Here is a 25,255-nt window from a genome sequence, read left to right on the forward strand (position 1 = left end):
ATATATATATATATATATATATATATATATTGTGTAGATTAATGGTTCAATGGGCCAGTTCTTTTCGAGTAATTTCAGGTCAGTGGCACTGCAATGAGCACAAAAATGGCCCCAAACCTTCCGAGCACCTTTATGGCATCTCTTGAAATCCCATTTATTGAGGGGCGCGCCTTGAAACCTTTGTACTACAGAAGATTCTTGGACGACATATTTATTATATGGAACCACGATGAGGGGAGCCTTCACCGGTTCATATGTGATTTCAACGAGCTCCACCCATCGATTAAGTTCACGCAGAGCATTTCCAAAACTAGCATTAACTTCTTGGACGTCACTGTTTCAGTCAAAAATGAATGCCTTTCAACAAACCTTTACAGAAATCCTACAGACCGGCAAATGTACCTACATTTCAACAGTAGCCATCCAAGACATTGCAAGACAGGTATTCCATATTGTCAGGCCTACCGGTATCGAGGAATATGCACCAATATACAGGAATGTGACAAACACGCAGAACACCTAAAGAATTCCCTATCACAACAAAATTATCCCGAAGACATCACTGACGATGCCATACTACGTGCTCTCAACGTGAACCGGAATGACATAATTAAGGAGCCAAAAACAGTATCCAAAACAACTTCCCAAACAAATCTTGTACTAACTTACTCCTCATCAGTGCCATGAGTTAACATACTTTCCCGGCATTTCAACATAATCAGGCAAAGCAAACGACTGACTTCCATCTTCACGGAGCCACCTCGCGTGGTGTACCGCAGGGATAAAAACCTGAAGGACATTCTTGTCAGAGCAAAAACAAACCGCGCCAAAATTGAACCAGGGTGTCGCCCCTGCGGAAAAGCTCGTTGCAAGATATGCCCACACATGGTCACAACGCGTGAATCAAAGGCAAGCTTCTCAGATTTCAAATTCAACATCACCCAAAACCTAAATTGTGACTCCAGCAATGTGATATACATGTTACATTGCAACGTCTGCGGGCAAGAATACATCGGCCAAATGGACACGCCATTTCGGCTGCGGTTCAATAATCACCGGTACCACGGCACTTCACTTCCGAAGCTACCCTTATCCAGGCATCTACGCTTGCCAAACCACAGCTTTGAAAATATCAGCGTAACCCTTTTACAGTCCGGTTTCCAAAACACGCGCGAACAACGTGAGGCATATTTTATCTTAAAATTTAGAACATTAACAGCTGGCATCAGTGAGGACCCTGGAAGACTCTCCTGCCTCCGAGAGATAAGCCAAAATGAATCTGGCAACACAGAATCATAATTGGGACCATGCCTGTTTCTTGATTGGCTCAACGTGTGCAGTGTCGTTTACTTTCTTGCTTTTCTTCTCTTCTTCTTTTTTTTATTATTTTCTTTTCACTACTTGTACAATGTAAGGTGCTTACGCTCCCCTACCACTTGGAGGCTATTCACAAGGAGTGGGCGGAGATGAAAGGTGGAAAGTCGACCTATTAAGGGGACATTCTTCCCTCATGTGCCTCATCCTGCCCTCCGCGACGACAATTTTGGGTGGCCCGGAGCACGACGCGAACCGGCAAACACTTTCAACGACTTCAAGCCACACACAGTTTTTCTTCTTTTCTCTCGCCTTGTGTTTTCTGACTTCGTCGGTGTTCTTCTCTTTTATTTTTACTTTTTCTCGTAATCTATCTCCCCCACTCTCTGAAATGTCCTTGAAGGCGAGAGCGACGCGGCAAGAAGCAAGACCGAACTTCGACGTCAGTTTTAACTCATCCCCCGAGGAAGGGAGGTCCCCTCCCGAGACTGTTGGGAAATAAATATTTATATCACTGTTGACAACGCCTCCGTTGTATTATACCCATATATATATATATAGATATATTATGTATGTGCGTGTGCTCGAAAGCTGGCCCTTAGGCATGGCATAATTGTGCAGTATGTTTACCATCTGTGTTGCCATCCCAATTAACAGAAATGGATACATGGGCCATTCCACCAACCTTTGTTAGACTTTATGTAGTGGATAGTGTGCGTCAGCGTAATGCAACATGTGTCAGTACCTTGAATTCACCATTGTTCGCTGTCATCACGTTGCCTAAGTAACGTGATTTCTGTCGCACCCTCAACCACTTTTGTGGTCATTTGCTTACGTGCTAGATGAAAGTCCAAACCAAGCATCGTGTATGAACTGCAACATACCCACGGTCATTACCACTTTCCTGTCCTTGGCTAGCCTAATCCAATAAATATTTTTCTGCTATTAGCAGAACACGCATCATGCTGAAGTGCACAGTACAAGTTTATACAGGAAGAAATTCTATTTTTTCCATTATTAGTAACCACTATGTGTAAAAACGAGCGCTTAAAAGTCATATTTCCTTCATGGCAAGAGTCTCGTTCTGGCAGACTTGGTGCCTTCAGGTAGTATGCGAGGGATTATTGATCAGCTGCTAGCTTGTAAAAGGATCACGCGCTACATGATGCCAAAAGACAGAAAAAGAGTGTTCCACACTCGCTGCCGTGGCTGCGATTGGCGCTAACACTTCTATGTTTAAATGCACATGTAAACCCATAAAGAGGATGGGAGGATGACCGCCGCCGTAGCTCAGTGGTAGAGCATCGGACGCATTATTCGAAGGTCACAGTTTTGGTCTCTGCCGGCGGCAAGCTATTTTTTCATCTGCTTTATTTCCTTTGCACTTTATCTTAATTACAATGAATAATATCCCCTATACTTTCTTTGGCATTATTGTCTGTTCTCATTAATGTTGTCTCTGAGAAACGAGCCCTTAAAAGTCATCGTCTTATCTCTTTAATAGACAGTTATAGTTTAGTGTTGGCGTGATAGCAGGGGTTAAGGGAATAGCATTACAGTGCCGCAAACATTCGTTGCAGACAGCGAGTTTTAGTTTAGCGGGATAGCGTTAACGTGCCCAAGCTACAACAGTGGCGTCACATAGCGGAGGATTAATGGGTGAAAAAAAAAAAGTGAAAAGAAAATATCGAGAATGCTCACCTGTATCCCCGCACGCCGCAATATAACTACCTTTCTTTTAGTATCAATAAAAGGAAATAAATATGAACCACGCACCAAAAGCGAAAATTTTTATGTTGCACATTTGTTTACACCAATCTTCTTGTTAGGCCTAGGAACATTCGAAATGGAAGCGATCTCAAAAACTATGCTAAGTTGTCCGTAATACTCGGTCGTCGAAGCTACCTCAAGACAAGCGAAGCCATTTTACACAGTCGTTTGCAATGAAAGGGGCGGATCCGTCCACATCAAAGCTAAATTCAGTTCGAAGCTGGCGCCTAAAACCACCGCTGTGTTTTACGTACACGTTAATCAAGCAAACACGGTAAATATATTGTACGTACGGTAAACGCTAAGGGTTGTTTAGCATACTGCGCATGCGCATTTCGATCCCGCTATTCCGCTAAGCCCGCTATTCCGCTAAACTATATAAGCGTCGAATGTCGCATCAGCACATAGTGTAGTCACATTGTCACGACTGAAATCGAGACATTGTTTCAAACATATGTTTTAATGCGCAAAATAAAGAAACAACAAAATGATGTGAACACATTGCACAACACTCGCACGACACACCTGGGAGGCAGTTCTGGTAGATGTTCTGTTCCAGCACTTTGAAACCGTCCTTGTAAAAGCCGGGCGAAAAAAAAAGACGACAATAAAGCTGCCCACTCCTCGCCAGCCTCCACAGTACAGCTGTAACGAGTGTAATGTGCCAACAAACAAATGACTTCCTGAGACACTGATGGAGCGGCACACACAGTCCATGCGTCTTTACATGTGTATATAGTGTGTGTGTATATATATATATATATATATATATATATATATATATATATATATATATATATATATATATATATATATTGTTTTTTGCCTACATCTTGTAATTTTCTCGCACAGTGTACACAAATCTCGTCGCTCAGGTCTTGTGCAGGCTTAAATGTGCCAGGCTGGATAGCAGGTCCTGGACATCGTTGTCAACCTATAAAAAAAAATTCCGAATAGTGTAAATAAACCAACAAATAAATCGATAAATATTGTAAATAAATCAACATTACCGCAGTGCGTCGTGCAGTGTTAAGCCTCCTCATTCAGGGGCCGCATCGCATGTCATCGCGTTTGCCGCGAGAAGTTGGGAGTATGCCATCAACGGATGACAAAACTATCGCAATTGCACAAGCTACTTCATTTATTTAACCAATTATTTATTTGCAGGTTAAATACTCGGAGAACGCTACAACTTCAGGCACACTAAGTCAACTGTGAAAAATTATGCAGAATCGCCACCCTTTACTACACAGTGTAAATGAACAATCATTTACGCGCTATTTTGAGAAAGCACTGCCTTGCCTTAGCGCCGCACACGTGGTACTTCCAGGTCACGAACGGAATAACAGCAAGTCAGCATGACTCGGTATTATTCATACGAGTTTTCAAGAAAGGAAGCGCAAGTCTGGCGATAATTTTGGATGTGGGACAAAAAGACTCCCCCCCCCCAATGAGTGCAAGCTGTTTTCACATTCTAAGGCAGATGGGAGTATTTGGGGTGTCTTTCTGCCACACAACAATCTTCATCTGGCTTGTTTGCGTTTCTCAAAAACTGCGTCCACTGCTTTACTGTCAAAAGTGCTGTGTAACACAGAAAGCTGTCCGTGACAGAGAAGTACCACAAAGGTTATGGTATGTTGAATGTATGCTAGTGAGCCGATGTCAAGCCGGGATTTCGCTAATGAAAGTTAAACAAACCATAACTTTTGTTCAAATGGGTTTAGAACGTTCATTCTTGTTTTACTGCATAAAGTTTTCATTTCAGGTTATTGTGATATGCAGATTTACTGTGCAACTCTCACAGTTTAGAAAAATATCTTGCTCCTAACAAGGCACATGAAATGCTTGCTATTTCAAAAACTGAGTATTGTACTAGAAAAATAATTTCATATTTAAAATAACGACACAAATGCACATAAGCTGTGGAATTTTCACAAAAATCCACAAGAAAAAATAAAGAAATAGTATGTTTCTAAAGCACGATCCCCCTTAAGTGTTAACTGATTCTTGAAGGAGCTTCCTTTCAAATTTAATTATTATTCTCATTTATATCTTGTCTTCATTATACTTTTGTATGGCAGTCTTATGCCCTACTTTATACTGGTGTGTCACGGTGTACCGCTAATCACAATTAAGCCCGATCGGGATCAAATTTCTCAACAGCGATTGGCTCCATACTGCAACTTGCGTAAAGGAGCCAATTGCGATTGTGAAATTTCACCCGGATCAGGCCCCATCACGATTAAAAGTGACTGCGTGACACAGGTATTAAGTTCTTTTCCCACAATTTCCTTCTGGGCGAATCCAAGAACCACTTGTGCTTGTGCTTGGCAGCCAAACACAAACGCCACAGTAGTGATGTACATGGTCGACCATAACTAAGGCAAACACCGCATTAGTATTCAAGCTGGTAAAACTAGAACGTTTATTCTACTTCACTAGGGAAATGTCCGTTACATGACGCCTAATAACAGTGCCGATAAGCACAATAATAATTTTCCAGATTATGTATTAACCCTTTCCCAACCGAGTTTTCTGGCCGAAGATGATGAAAAAATACCGATCTTTTTCATTTGTCTATTTGATTCTACGTGTCTTGACACAACTAAAAAAATTATTCAAAGGCTTTATTCGTAAGATACACACACAAAAAAATTTTTTTAGATATGCAGAGGATCGGCTTCACTGCAGTGCACCATGGAAAGAGTGCTAACCTCAGCAGCCTTCGGCACAGAAAATGTCTCTCTGAAATTTAAAAATTAAACCGCAGTGACAAGCGAATCCGTGAAAACAAATTTGGACGTGCCAATGGCAGTTTCTTCACATCTATCAGTGTCTACTGCCGATACGTTAAGACACGATCGTCGTCCAAATCCGATGATTTAAAGAAACTATGCTGGTATGTGTAGTTGCTGCCACACTTGCAGGAGAACCGAAATTCTTCATTTCACGAGACATCGACAAACAAGCACATTTTTGGTCTTTTTTTTTTCCGAATGCAGCTGTTGCCGGCACGCGCACAGAGGAGGATGCCGTTTTTAACTCCGGTTACCAGAGTCAAGTCCTTCCTCGACTAATATGCATGCTTTCAGCATGTTTCCAAACATTTTACTACGCCATCGGTTCAAACCAGAGAGAAGTCCGCAAAATTAATCAGGCTAGCCTAACTGCGGCGCCCCCACATGCTCGTTTATGTGTGGACGGGCCCAGCTCATATTCGGTAGGAGCGGTACAAACTGTGTGAGCGAGCTGAGCTTGTGTTCAGCTATTTGGAAAGGGTTAAACATCGGATTCTATGAGGTCTTGAATGCTAATGAGGTGTTTAGCTTACATGCGGACAGCCCTGTACATCGCTACGAATACGAAAGGTCAAAGGTCATAGAAGCAACTTGCCTCCTGCCGTGTCTGGTGCAGGCGCAGCCTGGTGGAGAAGGCACCCAGCAGGTCGCTCTCCGCCGGCTTGCCACTGCGCTGCAGGTACACTTGCAGCATCTCAATCACCTGCGATAAGAACGGAAGTATCGGTGTAGATATCTTGGCAATCGCAATGTCCAAGATATATGCGAGAGCAACAGCCACCGCCTTTACCCACGATTGAGCTTAAAAGAAGCCAGGTTAAAGGGGTACTGACACGAAAATTTTCTACTGCCATTTTTCGCATGAAATGGCAGTGGAAAAGGAAATGGCATGAATGGCAAAATGAATCGCATGAAATGGCAGTGGAAGCCCTCAAGAGCCTAGAAAATGTGCTGGTAAGCGTGAGCATGCCCTGAAAAATTAATTACATTTATTCTTTTTTAAAAGCTAGTTTCGGCTGCTATTGTATCCTGACGTTGCGCCATGGTATGAGCTTCTCGTCATATGCTCGCACAAGATAACGTGACGTTTCCACGGCCACTCTGCTCCGTGGCTGCATTGATGGCGCAAAAGCCGGCACTTAGTATTTTTTGGTACCTGACGTCACCGCAACTAGCCATAATGGTTCGTGAAGTCACCAGAATTGGTACTGTAGCATCAAAACACGCTAACGTCGATGTCAGTAGGTGCACCATGCGAAAACTGACTTTAAAAACAAAATAAAATACTATCTTAACATCATTTACTGAGCTTCACACTTGCTCAGAGGTGTCTCTGTATACAGGAGATTTCTATGGCGGAGTAGACTCAGCTTCGAAAATTGGTGTCAGTACCCCTTTAAAGGACACTTGACTTTTTAAAATGTTACTGAACCAAAGCATTTTAGATTTCTTTACTTTTGAAACATTTTTCACGGACTCGTCTACGTAAGAACTCCAGTCGGTGACTACAGTCTTAGCAAAAGAGTCAAATTTCAATATGACAAAGTCTTAGCATTACAGAGACCTCGTAAGAAAGAAGTCGCATCTGACGCAGAGATAGCTTCGTTACATTAAAACTCGTTATAAACATGTATTCTTCACACAGTGTTAATGGCATGGCTATTCTTCATTTGCTTCATAATAACCGATAATTTGTCATATCGAGGTTCGACAGTATTGCGATACAATTGCCATATGTCGATGAGACCTTTGTGTCTGGGCTCTTGGTGCAAGTGTCGCCACCGAGGTCCCCAGCAGGCCTTTTCTCGAGAGTACTTTCTCCGTGTTTATCATCATGTAGCAATACAATGAAGCAAAGTGCTGATTTCACCAACTTCGCCATATCAAGGCTTAACTGTACTGGGTCTATCCGTAAAGCACAAGACTTAGTCTTGTAAAAAGAATTTATCGAACCGATCGGTACATATTACAGTAGACTCTCTTAGAACGGAACCTGAAGGGACCAGGAAAATGTGTTCCGTTTAACAGGAGTTCCACTTACTGAGAGATGAACAGGGGTGCAGAATCCAAGTACGAAACCATTTAGATGCAGTTGTTCCACTTAAGCAGCAGTTCCGTTTTAAGAGAGTTTTGTTTACTGAGGGTATACTGTATTTAAACTCTTCAAAATAGTTTCCTCGGGCGTCGATACACCGCCACGCTGTTAAGGCTTCCTGAAAGTCAGCTGCCGCGACCTCTATCAGAGACTCTGTTGTATGTTGTATGTTGTATGGCTGGAACGCCGTCAAAAAGGTGACCGTTCCGGCTACTCTTGAGCTTTGGGAACATAAAGAGGTCTACTGGGCTCGTGTAAGGGGTGTATCAGGGCCGCATCAGCCCAGATGTAAACCCCAGAAGACTTCTTCAAGTTCCTAGAGCTCACGAGAAGCCTGAAAGATAACCGTTTCGATGGTGTTCCCGCCATACAACGGGTTGTCACAGAGTCTCTAACAGAGATCGAGGCAGCCAACTGTCAGGGAGCACTTGCAGCATGGGAATCGTGTTGGAAGCGGTGTATTGACACCCAAGGAAAACATTCTGAAGAGTTTAAATAATATGTATGTACCAATCGGATTGATAAATTGTTTTTACCAGACCAAGTGTCGTTACTTTCCGAACAGACCCTGTTATATGAAGTGAGAAGATGGTATTTACATTCATGACTTCCTGTTTGACGTTCTCCGACGACTTTGCGACGTCCACCTTCAAGACGCGCAGCTTGGACTGGGCTAGGTGCAAAGGAGTGCGGCCAGAGTTGTCCAGCGAGTTCACATCCGTTCCTGAGAAAACGAATTCGAGTGTAAAACGGTGCACGGCATCAAGTATGTAAAGTAACACAAAAAGAGTGCTCCAATTTATTTTATAACAACTACATTATTGGTTTTACGTTTAAACTTAGAAAACATGTTGCTGCTATATTTTACTGAGCGTTGTGCAGTTACTGGAATTCATAATGACATTGAGATCTTAGCCAGGACACCTAGCGACGAAAGCATAACTTCTAGGGTCAAATAAAGTTGCGAAACTGCATCTGATGAAAATTCCCGATTACATTCAACGTTCATTGTGAGCATGTCTGTATTCTTCGCATGCTGATATTGGTCAAATGTGCTACTCACTTCGTTATGAACGTGTTCGTTATGATGGGGTGCGACGTAACAACACTACAATTCAAAATGAGATGCACAAGGTTTCGGGAGCATTTTCTCAACGACACTTCGACGTTATAACAGTAGTTGATGACTGCTGTAAATACTCTACGTAACGCATAACTCATGCAACGACTGCTGCGCCACCGCGAATTACTTTAAACAAAACATGCATTTGATTCACAGCTGTCATGAGTTAAAGTTATGGTAACAGAGAGCATGTCACAATTGCAGGAAAAGTTCATTTTAATATGCCACATTGGTGTTTGTTGCTGCAGCAAAGTTGCGTTGCCCAGTCGCACAGGGCGCTTTAAATCACTATTGAGGCCAACTAAGATTGGCTCCCTTAAATTTTAGACGTGCACAATTGCCAGTCCCGATAGTGCTCAAAAGTGATCCCGTGACACTGGCAAACTTAAAGGTTGGGGCAACACTTACCAGCTTTTAGTAGGTGCGTGATAACTTCTGTATGGCTTGTGCAAACAGCTGAAACAAAAAGCAGTGCCACTGTAAAGCTAACGTAAAGAAATATTGAAGAGCTAAATTGGTCTAGCGGACCAAAAAGTCCTCCCATGAAACTCTGAACTGCGCTTATGCGGCACACGAACTATGATACACATATGAGGTTTATTTACTAGTCCATCATATCACCAGTGGAAATACAGATCAAACTTTTCTTTCGAGTTTCACATCGTAGCTGCAGCGTCATTAACGGCAGCACACTTTCAAGGATTCAATCATATTTTAGTTGAATATGTACGTTTTCACAGGGGTGCGCATTACATAAGGCTACACAACTATAATACATGCGCTCATTGGGTTAATTATTAGCCAGGCGTCTCTCACCTAGGTGCAGCGGAGTGTTGCCAACAATGTCCCTCTGGTTTGGGTTGGCGCCATGCTCGAGCAGCATTTTGACTGCACAGAAACGTGACACACGAGTTTTACAACGTCAGAAGCAAAACAACATTACTCCAATATAGCGACAGCCACACCTTTTATCAGCACAGGCAGCGACCATACATACAGCATTCGTTAAACATAGCCACTTATAATTATTTAACTGTTGATTCTGATAACTCAAACCATAATCAGTTTCATAAGAAGCTTGACTTCCCACACTCAGTGGTAGTCAACAATATCAAACAGCACTGGTGTGACGAAAGTAAACACGGTGGTGGTGAACAGTTGTTGAAGAAAGGCAAAGTGAGGTATTGGGCTAGTTGGTTTTTCATGATTATGAAAACTGCGCTAGTTACTGCGGAATATGAAGTTAGGGCGGAGACACGAAACGAAGTGGACACTACAAGCACAATAGTGTTGCGCTTGTAGTGTCCACTTCATTTCGTGTCTCCCCCCTAACTTCGTATTCCGCAGTAACTGTAGCGCAGTTTTTATAATAATGTTGAAGAAGGAATGCCACTGGAGCCAACTGTTCCACAAGGGTGGAACAAAACGTTGGCTCGAGCAATATTCTTTGTTAAACGATGTTTCATCGCTTCAGGTCTCCATTTTCTCCTGAATGTCTGTCTTGTTTGAATAATTACTGCTGGCTTTGCACAAACTCAAACACCTTTTTCCATTTAAAGGAGTGCTGACACCATTTTGAGACATCGCAAAAGGGACATTTTTTGCTTCCTTAGTATGCAGTGTTAACGCTCTCCACACACCGGAGTCAGACAACACGCATAAAATAGTTTGCTTTGGTTTTAAAGCTTTCGTCACTTCGCATATGCAAGCCAGCCCCACTGCAATGGACATTACCTTGACGAGTCAGCACAGTTCCACTGAGTTTGCGAATTATGCGTATTGCATGCAGCTTAATCGAAGAAATGGAAGTCGGGGTCACTGGACGACAATTCACTTGTTGTTGTTTACGTGCACCACGAGCAGATGGCAGATCTGCCGCTAGTACGTCGCGAATTGCTGTCTCCCCGTGACGTCACACTGCGATGACACGTCACTGAGAAGCCGCCCCCCTTAATATCGAAACCGAAAGTGGTAGCGGTATTAAAAATATATTCAATGCATTCCCAAGCACCACAACTCTTTTAAGGGTTCTCGACACCAGTGTTCTTATTTAGAGCAACAATCCAAAAATATTTGAAATTCGTGTCAGTACTCCTTTAAACCCTAATGCATGTTGCATTATGATCGACTGTCTGTAAATGTGCGAAATTTGCACAATTTGATGCCAGGGATCTGGATACCAAATTCAAAGCAATTGGAAGCATTAAGATATAGTGTACTTTACAGCAATTGTAGTTATGGCATAAATAATTATCTGATTACTGTACAATCAGTCATGCTATATTTCTTCATAAACTGAACTTGGTGATCCACTCAAATTATATGCGACAGTTAATGACAGGCAGCGAGCACTCCTAAAAAAGGTTTAAAAAATATTTCGAAATTCTTTCCGAAATGCCTCACGTTCAACATCTCGACGGTACTGCCTTCACCAAGACGATCGTGCATAGCAAAATATTTCAACCAGAAGTAATATAACGGTACATTAGGCAACAAGACTGCTTAATTTACTGTTAGGGCATTGTTTGTTGTCTATTTCTAGCCAATAGCGCAAAGAAATGGCAAAAATACCGTATTTACTCAATTGTAACGCGACCACGATTGTAGCACAAGGGGTGACTTTTCTTTGCGTCCAGGAAGAAAATCTAGCATTTTGGTATTCGATTGTAAGGGTCGACTTTAAGTAGCAAAAATCAGGAAAACAAACTCGCGTTACAATAGAGTAAATACGGTAAGTCGCATCTCCAAATGAGGACGCCCTGTTGCAAAGGGTTAACACTCCCAACACTCACATAACCCAAAATGGTTGTACATGCACTCCAATATCCTCCAAATATTCTGAAACAGTTGTACATGTATGGGACAACAAGAAAGTTGCTGCACTCACTTATTTCCAGGTGACCCTTGCAAGCCGCGAAGTGTAGGGCAGTGCGGGAACGTTCGTCAGCAGCGCACGGATTCACGCCGGTCTCCAGAAGACGGCGCACTGCGGCGTTTAATAAGAAGCGACACAACCACAGTTGCTGACAATCCCAGAATGCAGTGGAATATCTTGTACAACTGTTGCTGTTAAGTACTGTCGAGTTGCTGTCAAGGCGTGGTGACAGAATGCATGTATGAAGAACAATGAGATATTACTTAGGACAAATACCTTAATATTCTTAGGTGAGAACTAACAGACAATAATGCCAAGGAAAGTATAGGGGGTGTAATAATAAGGATATAAATGTGAAGAAAGTAAAGTGGACGAAAAGATAACCTGCCGCCGGCAGGGACCGAACCTGCGACCTTCGAATAACGCGTCCGATGCTCTACCACTGAGCTACGGCGGCGGTCATCCCCCCGTCCACTTTATAGGGTATATATGTGTATTTAAACCTAGGAGTGTTAGTCAGCGCCGATCGCAGCCATGGCGGCGAGTGTGGAACAGTCTTTTTTCTGCCTTTTGGCGTGACGTAGTACGTGATCTTTTTACGAGCTGGCAGCTGACCAATAATCCCTCACATACTACCTGAAGGCATCGTGTCTGCCAGAACGAGACCCCCGCTATGAATGAAGGAAAGAAGATTACTTTTAAGGGCTCATTTTCTTTGTTAGGCACAATATTAATGAGAACTAACAGACAATTGTCTGTTAGTTGTCATTAATATTGTGCCTAACAAAGAAAACGAGCCCTTAAAAGTAATCTTCTTTCCAATATTCTTAGGCGCAACTTAAGAGGAACCGTCTGTAAATGCATCAAATTTACGCATTGTTCCAAGGCCCTCAATATTCTGTTGCAACAAAAATAATGTCATGACACGTTGATTTGTGTGTTTTTCAGTAATTAATCTTAATTAAATTATAATTACATATTGATTTATCTAGAACCAATTCATGTTCCGTTTTTGCATAAGTAGAATCAAATCTCAGGCTAGAAATATAGTGCAATTTTGTTTTCGGTTGTATTCATTTCGAGCGAAAAAAATTATACTTCCAACTTGGCTCGCGGAGAGCAGCACATCGATTGACTCATTAAACACGGTAGTGCCTTCAGCACTCATCGAACATGGTAGTGCGCCCAGCGAAGTGACAATATTCAGTAATACGGAGCAAAATGAAGTCAAAGGAAGACACATTTATTATGCAGGAGGTTTAATTCAACCAAAACTCTATAAGTGTTGCTCTTTCTTAACCACAAGCCGACACAGCTATCAAAAAGTTGAGTACACGAATGTGTACAAAGAGCCTTGAAGGGTTAAGCTTGCCAAGATGTTCCTCTGTTGCCTCAAGAATGCTATTTAACCATCTCATGCATGGGTGACCCTGTTATCTGTTACCTCTCGGTTTCGCTAGCATTAACTTATGCTCCACTGAACCAGTGTTACTGAACCAGTGCATGGCATGACCCTGACAAGAAGGATTTAGTTTTAGGACTTATGTTGTTCCTCTTGCCTCTTTTCACACTGCAGTATGAAAAACGCGAGACCTGCACGGAACATGCGCACAGTCGCAGCGAAAGCTGGAGTAGCTGCGTTTCTAGAGCCCGTTGTAAACTCTCTTGGGACGACTACTGCGAGTACAGTTGCAAGACACCCACTACGCCATAAATCATCATAATTTTGTAAAGCAGGGAAGTACCCACTATGCCATTATTCATCATTCTGCCGAGAAACGGGGTACCTACTTCATGTCTGTAAGCCATTTTGTGCACATTATCGATGCTGTGGCCAATGATGATGAAGAATCATGGCTCAGCCATTTGTAATGGGTGGGGAGCTTTAAATCACCCACTCGTTACACAATTCGCTTTGTTGGAGGCCTGGTGTGAATTTACTCTATTTCATTGCAATATTACATCCGTTAACGCGATTTCCCGCCCGACGTCACGCCCGTGTAGGGTCTTTTTGCGAAGGAGTTCCAAGCACCGATGTGGCTCTTTGGTAGAATACTCGACTGCCCTGCAGAGGGCCTGGGTTCAAACCCCATTTGAACCCCGTTCTTTTTCTCGTTGTGCGCGACAGCAGTTACGGACATCAGCGGCAGCGGTAGTGGACAACTACGCCATCAAAATCGGCTGTTGTTGTGATCGCACACCAGCTTTCGCCGTAAAACAAAATAGAAAGGAAAACGCAAAACAAACAAGTTCATGGAATTCTTAAGAAATAAAAACTAGCACTGACAAGCTGAGCTTGCCCTTGGTTGTTTGAACCGGAAGCGAGTGGGCGAGCCCAACTCGTGTGCAGCATGGAATGGTGTCAATGCTTGAAACAAGAAAAACCGCTGCCGTCACTCACCTAGTGGAATCTGGTTTGTGATGGCCGCTATGCGCAACTTGCGTTCACCTAAAAAGAAAAACGATGACTGTTAATGTTGTACATGGTACTGTGGCTAACAAGCTGCCGTGCGAAGGAAAGATTGGACACCTTAAAGGGACACTAAAGGAAGGAAAATATTAAGTTTGGTTAGATTGATTTTTTACCACACTGGAGTCTATCACCGCTATCGGCACACCAATAAACGAATTTTTTTCCGTCGAAAACAGCGACCGAAAGTGCCTGGTGCCGTTGCTCAATTTGAATTGCCCGCACCGTACGGAAGACTTGACGTCACCATCTTGTCTGCCAACTGCCATGAATCAGCAGGCGTCTGAGAGCTCCACGGCAGCAATAAGTAGCAATAACTCTGGCTTACTGCATGTTTATTCATTGTTCAAAATTTTTGTAATTCCCTTTTCATCTGTAAGCCATTGCCGTAATCAAAATAGAAAATCTAGCGTCATTTATTGACGTACCCACAGAGCATGACAAAGGGCGCCACTCCAATTTCTCAATTTCGTTGTTTTCTCGCTTACAAATGCTCTGTTCTCGTCAGGAATGGTGAATTCGTTATTACACAGGCCTAATCTTTCAATTTAGGTCAACTTAATATTTTTCTTTAGTGTCCCTTTAAGCCAAGAGACATTTTCTCAATAAGAGCGTGAAATGTAGTCAAATTATTAAAACAAAAGTATTGGCCTCTGAGACATTGCAGATGCAAAAAACAAGCAGGAGGAAGGGGTGTGTGAAAAGCTTCTTACAATTTTCTACACCCTCACAATCATTACTATGTGCACAGGGCTCACAGACTGAAAGGCGGCAAATTAGGGTTTAAGTAGTGTGCGTACTTTCATTTCCATCGTCTTCAGTTCATGTCACATCAGCGTAATTTCAACTTTAATCACAGCCAACGTTATCGTTTATTCAAAGCAACATGACGCGGTTCTCTTGACCACTAGACCATTTAAATCACTTTTGCACCACGAGCGCATTTCACACTTTGCAGACACAATTGCCACTGAGTGACCTACGTGCCATGCTCGTTTGTTTGCAGTGTCTAAACCTGCCGAGGGGTACTTTAGAACCACCTTGCACTGAGCGCTTGTAAGGAACATTGGGTGTGTGCCAATACTCAGTGTAGATGGCTAAACAGACAGCTAAGCAGACAGTGGCCATCTTAAGTCTCATTCCAATTCTCACATAGCCGGGAAAATACAGCTTCGCGAAGAAAGCGTCAAAGAAAAATACGCTGAAGGTTACCTCGCTGTCCAAACAAGCAGGTGGCTCAGCGGTATGCTCAGATCTCAGCGGTACGGTCATCTGCCCACATGCCGATGCTTCTTTTTGGTGCTTAATGTAAGCCACAGTCAGTTTTTATAGATGCTTACACAAAATAAGTTAAAGAAATAACAGTTCGTTTTGTTTTTCTTAGATTTCTCTTGTTGACGCGAGGTGGCATCACGTGGCGTAGACGTGATCCAGACGCATTTCATTTCTCGGAGTACTGGGGCTCAATGCTATCTTCTAAGCTGTCAGCGTAAACTGTCTACAATGCTGTCCAGGATTGGAACACAGCCTTCGTCTTGTAGTGAAGAGCCAAAATGTACCAAGAGACAGAGCAACAGAGAAATCGTGTCACTTTCTCACCGATGATGTTCCGGAACGTGGCGCAGTTGGCCGACAGGTTTCGCCACCTGCGGGCGCGTCTCTGCTGCATACGCATCTTGCCGTGCCAGAAGTGCGACGAGTATGGCTGCCTGTCCTCCATGCCTCCGTCATGGCCAAGCAGCGAGGCCGACGACTCCGTTGCCATGGCGCCGAGGCACTGCACGGCCAGGGGCTGGACGCTGCGGAAGAAAGGCGCAACCGCGTCGCCCACTTCCTCGTCTTGTGGCTCGGCGTGATCCTGCAACTAACGTAATGAGACCACTATTGAAGATGGTCTAACCTTTTCTGAGCTGATTGTCAAAACATATCTTATTTGATTAATTGATTGATTGAGACCCTCCAGAGACTGCTTGTACAATAAATTGCAGATTGCTTTAAATCCTTCTCAAGATGACCTAGGAAAACACCATGTACTCCTTATCACTCTAAATATGATTGATTGATTGACTGATAGCCTCTTAGAATGCTTGTACAATAAATTGAAAATCGCTGTTAATCCTTCCTCCGATAACCTAGGATGAGACAAAGTGCGCTCTATTACTTGATTGATTGACTGATTGGTTGGTTGATTGATTGATCGATTGATAGCCTCCCAAACTGTTTGTATGATAAAGTGCAAATAGCTTCTAATACTTCTGAATACAACTTCAAAAGAGATTGAGCACTCTCTATTACTGTAAGCTCATTTGCAACCTTTCGGGTGTACTTTCGTTACCGATGATCTATTGTGTGTTCCTTTCCTTGCTTTAGCACTATGTGCAAGGTATTGCCAGGTTACGAAGGCTGTACATGCTATCAGTGCGACATAGAATTCTTGATAAGAAAGTGGTGGGTGTCGAGCTTTCAACAAAGGTAACATAAGCAAGCCAGATGACGATAGTTGTAGTGCGAGAAACCATTGTCGATTACATAACTGTCACAATACGTGACAGATTGTGATTATTGCGTGCTGCTGTTCCAACACTGGGAAATTTTTTAGAGTGCAACTCTTAGGCACCCGTTCCTACGCTGAGCGGCGTCGCCATTACAGTCACCATCGATGGCGTAACCGATACACATGCAAAAGTAAAATGAGAAAAATAGACACAGGATCAAAAGGGATTCGAACCCGTGTCCCCTACGTGGCAGTCGAGTATTCTACCACAGAGCTACACTGGTGCTTGAAACTCATGTGCAAAAAGACCCTACACAGGCATCATGTCGGGCAAGGAAATGCGTTAACCTATGCAATATAGCGTGGCAGAAGAGTAAAATAACAACCAGTCATCATGCAATGCTAATTGCGAACGAGTGTGTGGTTGAATGCTTCCCACCCACTGCAAAGTGATCAGCCATAATTCTTCATTGCCATCAGCCACATGCAGCATCAACAAAGTGCACATAATACCTTACAGATGTGTAGTGGGTACCTCGGTTATCCACAAAAAGACGAATAATGGCAACGTAGGTGCTGTCCTACTTCACAAAAATTGTGATTTATGGCGTAGTCGATACCTTGCGGCAAGCCAAAACTTCAAACACGGTTGGGCTTGCCCCAACACGAAGCTGTGCTCAAAATTTGCATTAGGCAGCATCGTAATCGTCGTTGAATTCTTTTTTATTTATGTATACGTACTGCAAGTCGTTGCAGAGACTTTTATTGTGTCATGTTGGCACTTTTTATTGCTTCATGACATTACGCCTACACTGGGACCAGAAAGACTGATATCTCGAAAACAACTTTAGGATATAATTAAAGTCCCTTAAGTGCTTTCAGAATTTCGCTACTTTGTTTCGTATGGGCAAAGTTTCTATATCTCAAAGAAATGTGTCAGTACACTTCCAAGAATGAAAGAAACTCACGTTCACAGTCATTAGAGAATGCCTGGTGTTACTGATGCATAGAGGTGCTTCCATGGAGTCTGGTGCCGTGCTATCAAACGCCTAAAACATAATGGGAAAGCATAGGGTCTATACATGGCTTGCACGTGACGTCACCTTTGCTGCGGTCCTACTGCGGCGACCATATTGGTGAACAGCCGCACAGAAAAGCCGTAAGAACCAGCCGTACGACTAGTGTTGTACAGTCGGACGGAGCCGCATTGTCACGGTCACTTTCATTTTCGCGAGCCGTTTCTTGTGCATCATGTCCCCGGTTGGCACAAGGCAGACGTTAAATTCGGCGCACTATTCAGAAATGATAAGGCAAGCGTGTTTTCGCTATGACGAAAACGTGCGGCTGTGCGACGGAGTCGAACCCTACACGCTTCGACCCGGAACGGACACGACTTGGGACATCTCCGCCCTCCCAGAAGTGTCGCACGGCGACATCGTGAACTATTTGGTTCTCAGCAATAACCTTGTTTCTCTAGGCGAAATAAAGGCGTACAAGTCAATGGAATCGCACAACTACTTTGCCAGCAACTCGGCCTGTCTGCAAAGGAGCTTCGCGACCGTTAATTTGATCGTGTTTGCAGAGGTAAGTTGAATGGTTCATCAAATTGACTCATTCACCAGCCCCAAGTTATCAAATAGTGATGCACGAACGCTGCTGAGTTCTTATGCGAGAGCAGCGAGGTGCCCTGAACTCAGTTCTTATGCGAGTGCAGCGAGGTGGTCACGTGGCAGCGCGTTTTCCAATCACGCGTCCCTTTAGCTGTCTGTTTTGTTATGCACGTGTGTGTGAACGTAGTGCTGACGGTTTAGTCACTGCATGCGGACTGTCATCGTGAGCGAGCCGCATTCGGCTTCGTCGACACGCATCGGCCTCCGCTTGCCGCTTTTCGTGACGCTGTTTTCCGCGCACTCATGTCCCGCAGCGCCTGCATGCTTGAAGCTGCAGCCGAGTCGTAGAAGCGGCGCCCTGTCAGGTTCGTCTCGTCGAACAAGGCGGACGGCTTTCCTACAAACACAAGAGTATCCGCGTTAATTAGTGTCTTCATATTTCCTCTCTTTTCGCTTGCCTACTACGAAGTGCGCTCCACACACACAAACGCTGGGGTTTTCCTCGTCGAAATTTGCACGCCTTAGATGCGCCAGCCAGGCTCTCCGACGGTTGGCGCTAAGCATTTTCGTACGCTCGCACTGGCCTTCAATAACCACTGGTATTCGAAAGAAGCTCGTACTAGTGAGGTGCTGCTTTCTTCCGCAGCTGTCGCTACGATTTAGCCGCCTACAACTGCGCATATAACCATAGTAGAGGAAGAAACTCGCCGGTGCAGCGAGGCAGTGTTGAACAAGGTCTAACCGCTGTTCACCAATATGGCTGACTCGCTCCGAGCTGTGACGTCAAGTGACGTAGGTGCAAGCCTTGTATTCAATCATAGATGCTACATGAATGATGTGGTTTCGATGTAGGTAACCTAATAAAGAGGTCCTTGTGGCTTTGTGCTATAAATGGGTGGATATGTCGATTTCCCCTTTCATTAATAAAGAAGTTCGGTGTTTGTGCATTTTTTTTTCGTGCGTTCCTAACAATACATCCCACATCTTTTTCGTTTCAGTGCGCAGAGTGACACTGATGGTTAATGATGTGCAAAATGTTTTGGAAGCAAAAGTGTCTTTTTTTTTTTTTCTCGAGACAGAGCGATGCACCTATTGCCGCACCCAAACAACACAGAACCAGCTAGTTAGGCCACATACGCGCAACTATAAATGTACTTGCGGGCCACATGTATGCGGCACTAAGTCCCATCCTAACAATGATGGATCATCTAATTTACAGATGTGCCAATGAATCCATTGCCACCATAAATGTGAAAATAGAACTTCGGTTTGGGGAAGTTGAGCGCGCACAGAACCACGAGGGTCTTAATTTATGATGTCCACATCAACGTTTCTAGAAACGTTGGTCCACATTGCATACTGAAACTCTGTCCTCTGGTTTTCTTTCTGTTCGGCTCACTGAAGTTTCAACCAAGAAGGCCGCATCGCCGTATTTGCAGATTTAGGGCGACTTTACTGATGTCCCGTGTGTGTCACTGCAAGCCGGAACTTGAATTATTCAACGACATTTTGATGCGCGACGAAATATTTGGGTCAGAGCAGGAATGATCACGCAGAAGTGCCCGTTATCGTTAGATTCCTGCACAGTCAAGCGCGCATACAACTCATTGCGTTTGTTTGCTGTTACGTACAGCCATACAAAGCTCATCCGTGGAATGTTCGCATTTCAATACGAGTATCACACGGTGCAACTTCAATCGCGATCCAATTCCTCGACGACGATTGGCTCGCCTTCCGCGCGCGCACCTGCGCAAATGAGCCAATCGCCATCAAGAAACTCGATCCCTATCGGATTGCTCGAGTACGATCGAATTTGCACCGTGACATCTGTATGCACGCACAGAAAAAAGCTGGAGAGAGAAAAGGGCTGTCGTGCTTACATAACACAAGCGCTAGTCACCCTGCTTCAAGCGTTTTGGTGGTAAAATACTTAACACGACGACACGCTACGTAGCGGCCACTAGCTTAGGAAACGGTGGTTACGTGATTGGTGAATACGATCTTACGTTGTCCATGTTCAGACTGGGCGGGGATCCTACAGACATGGACGTGCTGCCGTTGCTTTCGCTTCCAGTCTCAATTCCAGAATCGGTGCCCGACATTTTTTTGGAGTCCTCTCCTCGGCTATTTGATGTGGTACGTGCCTCTCAAATGGCGATGACCGTTCGACCAAAGATTTAAAACGACCACTGAACAAGGTGAAGCAACACTTCGGCGACGAGAATTAAAATGCGGCCACTGTTACGCAGCCTCCTTCACATCGCGCGACAACACCTAGCTGCACGGTGCGTCAAAGCGCAGAACAACAATCAGCGTTGCCAGATTGGAAAGGGGCTTCGACACCAAGTCACCAACCCTAGACCAAAATTTCACCAGATTTCACCAACACTTTAAAATGGCGACTATGACGTCATTTTTTTTTTCTTTGTAGTGTTTTACTTTGCAAAAGCCCTGCCCCGGAGAAAATATTTCTGTTGTTTACAACTATTTTATTACAAAAGAGAGTGATTTGATTATTTCTGCACTTTTTACTTGTCACTGTCACTACTTACTACATAACAAAAAGATTTTCGGAGCGTCGCCTGAAGACCAGCCGACTCGGCAACGTTCTGTGCATTCTTCACTGAATCCTTTGTGTGTCCTGCAGCAGCAGTTAGCTTCAGCCATGCATTCGTTGGCAAAGTACCCTTGTAGGACCCGAAACTGTCGCTTTTCTATGCATTTTCTTATGTTTATTTCGCGAAAAGACTGTGTATCGGCAGGCAAACTTCTGGGCAGCGAAAATAGCGGTTCGTATTCAAATTTGAATACGAACGAGGCGCCGCGGAGTGAAATACGAGAACGGAAGAAAAATAATATATATAAAAATAGAAGAACCAGGACGGAGTGAGCAGGGATATCTTCTCGAAGAAAGGTCCACCCAAGGATGTTAAAAAAGATGCTGGAATGGAAAAGCCGAACGATAAAACGTCAGCTAAGAAGAAGTAGCAAGTCAGCTGTCACATGTGCTCTTAGTTTAAAATAAATTAGCTTACCCTTACCCACGGTGTACAGTGTAAGATATATACTCCACATATATCTTACACCGTGCCTTTACCTCTCGTTTTCTCTTCGCAGTGTCCACAAACAGACTTCAGTTATTTAGCCCTGTTTACTGTTTTTATCCACTTAGCACGTGTTAAGAAAACACGAGGTAAAGACAAGGTTGGTTTTGAATACGGACCTTCGATGGCTAATTGTTCCGGACAGATACTTCCCAACGTGCCTCTGTGTTAGTGGCTTCCTTATCAAAGTCTTGGCAAGCAGACCATCACATACTCATTCGGATATATTACTTTCCTCGGTATAGTAACGGACCAATGACTAACCTAGCATTAACGTCACCAGAACAAGGGCATTTTCTAATCGGACATCACACGAGAAGGCTGTGTTTTTCAGGTAAAGTATGTCCAAACACTGGCTTCACATTCGCTCCTATGAAGCTTCGACTGCTTCCACTCTAGAATTTTTTTAACCTCTTTAGAGCCCGTCGCCTTCTAGAGGCATAACGGTGGATATGCGTAAACAAGGAGGAGAAAATAAACTTTATTAAAGACAAGAGGAACGAGCGGAGAGGGCCACGGTGGTGTTCCAGGCCCGTGAACTGTCCCGCGACCATCGCCACACAATCGACCTGCTCGGCCGGCTTTGGTTTGAAGGTTTGGGAGATTTGAGTGCTAAAGAAACTGGCGCTACCCGTGGGATGTGGATGAAGGACCAACAAGTCGTCGGCAACAACGCGGTGTGAATACGAATAATTCTAGTGACAAGCCATTCCTCAACATTTTTCACCAGATTTTGTCTGGTGTAGCTGTGCTGGCACCTCAACACCAGCAGCCCCCAATTTTCACCAGATTTTCCCAATCTGGTGCCGTATTTCACCATATGGCAACGCTGTAACAATACAAACAACGCAGAAGAATTAGGTGCGTTCCATTGTGCGTCAGAAACGCAATTACGTCACGGTCAAATACACGCATTCGAAAACAATAATCGGGTGACTGTGTGGCCGCGCTTTAAATGTTGACAAGTCGGCAGTTCAAGTCTACTGTGCGCATAACCAGGCTTCGGGCTCAATTTTTTTATTACAATAATTCGTTTGATACACCTTTAAAACTGGTTCTTACGACCTTGACGGCACTCCCAGAACGCTCTGAACCGTTCGACTACACTGGAGTCAGTGTAATTTATGGTACAATAGAGTTTTGTAGTCAGTTCAATAAAAAAAGTTACCGTATGTAATGCACTCATTAGCACTTTACGTCCTGTGAAAAATAAAAAATAGAGTGCGCTGCTTTTTTTTTTAATATAACGTGTGGACAAATGATAAAACTTGTACACGGGCCTGAAACTGAGAGCGTGTAAAGCAAAATTTAGATACTGCGAATGCATTTATTTTTGAAAGGTTTTGCGCGAACCGCACATAGGGGCAGAAACTGAGGTCTTCAGCGGTTCAACTAAACATCAGTTTTCCTAGTTTGGCGGCGCACCTTCACGCCAAGGTCTTGAAGCGTTGCGTGCTGCCATCTCTCAACAGCAATTTGAAGCTTTTTAGTTGCCTCAAAGATGAAAATCGGCATCTAACCTTTTTGCATCAAACCGTGCAGCACATCTCGGTGGCTGCATCGGAAGCCCTTGTTGAACGTTGAAATTGCAGGTAATTAGTTTCCATACGTATTTTTATGCTCCCCTTATCTCCCAAACGCAAAGCATGTGCTGCCACCTGGCTTAGCAACTAAAAAATACGCGCGAAGGGCTTGCGGCTTCCGAGATTGGCGCGCCGCTGGAGGCCTCACATAACCTTCGCGAATTGTGTGAAAAGCTTTCGCAGTAACGCTTTAACGTTTATTTGTATCCAGCGGCGATACCGCAGTGCAACGATAGGTGATGTACTGTACCATCAGCTAGCTCGCGGCAAACCACAGCGTGCCGTTCATACGTCGATTCGACATTTTCCACAGTCTTATGGGTGTTCTCTGCTTTCACTACGGTCATTATTCCGATCATAGATTCCGATGAGAGCAGTGTTACATTAAACGTGACACATTGAAACTGCACTGTACATCAATGCGCGAGTACGGCCATGATAAATCGAGGGGTTAAACTGGTTAAACTACGACGTTAAGCGTGCGCGAGCTCACCGCAGCCGTGGTCTAACGGTTAGGGCGTCCGACTCGGCTGCGGGAGGTGGCACGTTCGAAACCCACCGCCGGATACCCACCGGTAAAATTGGGAACAAGCGTGCCCCGGCCAGGCGCCCGGCTTTCTAGGGTGTTGCGCTTGGGGGAAGCCTCGCAAACCCCGCTGAGCCCCCTTCGGGGGTGCAAACCCAGTTTCGAACGCAAACCTAGCCTGCAAAGGTGGTTCTTGTTACGTGGATTCCACGTGGATGACTTTCGAGTCTGTTCGAACCAAGAATACAAGTGTACGCACTTGTGCGTTGCAAAACACAAGAGTTTCTGAAACTCGCGAAAGCTTACAAAGCGTTCCTACCACAGAACCAGTGAAATCACCGCAAGTCACTAGGCCGGATCAGTTTCGCACTGTGATGGCCGGAAATGGCAAGCAATGATAACAAGTAAAAAAAAAAAACCTGGGTGTGGCCGTGACAGTGGCGGGGGTTGCGGTCAGTTCGCCCGCGGGGCTTCTTTTTGGTGTTCCCGTACGCGATATGAATTTGCGTTCATTACGTTCATATGTCGTGAGTCTATCATAATTATTTATTGCACTGGTGTGACACGGTGTACTGCTGATCGCGATTAAGCCCGATCGTGATCCAATCGCTGAACAGTGATTGGCTCTTTTCTGCAGCCTGCGTAAAGAAGCCAATCATGATCGAGAAACTGAATCCGAATTCATTCAGGGCAGTACACAATTCTTCTCGCGATCGCTTTGTTTGCAGGCCGGTAATGTTGTAAGGATAGCCGAATATAGGACAACACATATCAGATAGATATGTGTATTATTAACTGCTGGACCAAAATCTGTTTACACAGATTGACGCTGAGATCGCGTACGTTTATTTGCATACGCCAGATTTGTTGGTTTTTGTAAAACTTTATTATATTCTATAATGAATGGGAGGCGAATGCGAGAACAGAGTGTTGTTGGGAACGGACATAGAACGTATTATGTTCATTTTTTATAGAATTTTTTTTTAATCCTCAAACGTAAAAATAAGTTCAATCTCAATGAGCGCCGAGGCACGGTGACAGCTTTTATGGCGATGTCGTGAAGTGGTACTTGCTTGGGCCAGTTGGTATCTATTCATTGTTACGTAATTGCGCACCGCTTAGTTCGTGTGGTTCAGTCTTCGTCTTCTAAGCGGTGCGCAATAACGTAACATTGGTTAGCATGTTTCATCTCTAAGCAATGGTGAAAGTCACACAATCGATAGCTGAGGAAATGACGACTGCGGCGACACCTATCCATCATATGTGAAGTCATATTGCTTTTAGCGTTACCTAGGAGGAGTCACAACAAGTAGAACACGCATTGTTTAAATGGCCTTTGAGATCTTAAATATAACCAAATGTCGCGTTTATCTCGGAGGTCATATCTTTCAATGTTTGCGATTGTTGCTCACTTTATGCGCGAGATGCCGCCACCTCCTTCAAGCGCGTGTCATGGTGGTGTGGCTGTACCGGTACAGTGGTACACTGTAGTA

At 44.0% G+C, this 25,255-nt stretch overlaps 1 protein-coding gene across 3 annotated transcripts; it reads right to left on the reverse strand.

Annotated features, from left to right (window-relative positions):
• Positions 1 to 3,522: 3,522 nt before the first annotated feature.
• Positions 3,523 to 20,853, reverse strand: LOC119400273 (ankyrin repeat domain-containing protein 54). Of its 3 annotated transcripts, XM_049418013.1 has the most exons (10): positions 20,556 to 20,853; positions 17,908 to 17,988; positions 16,045 to 16,309; positions 14,377 to 14,424; positions 11,988 to 12,086; positions 9,917 to 9,988; positions 9,509 to 9,556; positions 8,577 to 8,701; positions 6,478 to 6,585; positions 3,523 to 4,018 (listed from the first exon to the last, which is right to left on the reverse strand). In XM_049418013.1, exons 1-10 carry the CDS (start codon positions 20,649 to 20,651, stop codon positions 3,956 to 3,958), a joined length of 1,005 nt encoding a protein of 334 aa, XP_049273970.1. In that variant the 5' UTR covers positions 20,652 to 20,853; the 3' UTR covers positions 3,523 to 3,955. The 3 variants fall into 3 exon arrangements, with proteins under 3 accessions (XP_049273970.1, XP_049273972.1, XP_049273971.1); XM_049418015.1 differs by lacking the exon at positions 17,908 to 17,988 and having other exon boundaries at positions 16,045 to 16,303; XM_049418014.1 differs by lacking the exon at positions 17,908 to 17,988.
• Between the last annotated feature and the right edge of the window lie 4,402 nt (positions 20,854 to 25,255).

The sequence above is a fragment of the Rhipicephalus sanguineus genome, chromosome 7, assembly GCF_013339695.2.
Source record: "Rhipicephalus sanguineus isolate Rsan-2018 chromosome 7, BIME_Rsan_1.4, whole genome shotgun sequence".
NCBI classification, from domain to species: Eukaryota; Metazoa; Arthropoda; class Arachnida; order Ixodida; family Ixodidae; genus Rhipicephalus; species Rhipicephalus sanguineus.

Bases quoted from the DNA above. Each gene is read 5' to 3' on its own strand.
- LOC119400273 (XM_049418013.1), bottom strand. From the start codon at position 20,651: ATGTCGGGCACCGATTCTGGAATTGAGACTGGAAGCGAAAGCAACGGC. The intron at 14,425-16,044 runs GTGAGAAAGTGA...TTTTCTTTTTAG, and splicing joins CACGTTCCGGAACATCATCG to GTGAACGCAAGTTGCGCATA. The intron at 12,087-14,376 runs GTGAGTGACGGC...TAAACGCCGCAG, and splicing joins CACAAACCAGATTCCACTAG to TGCGCCGTCTTCTGGAGACC.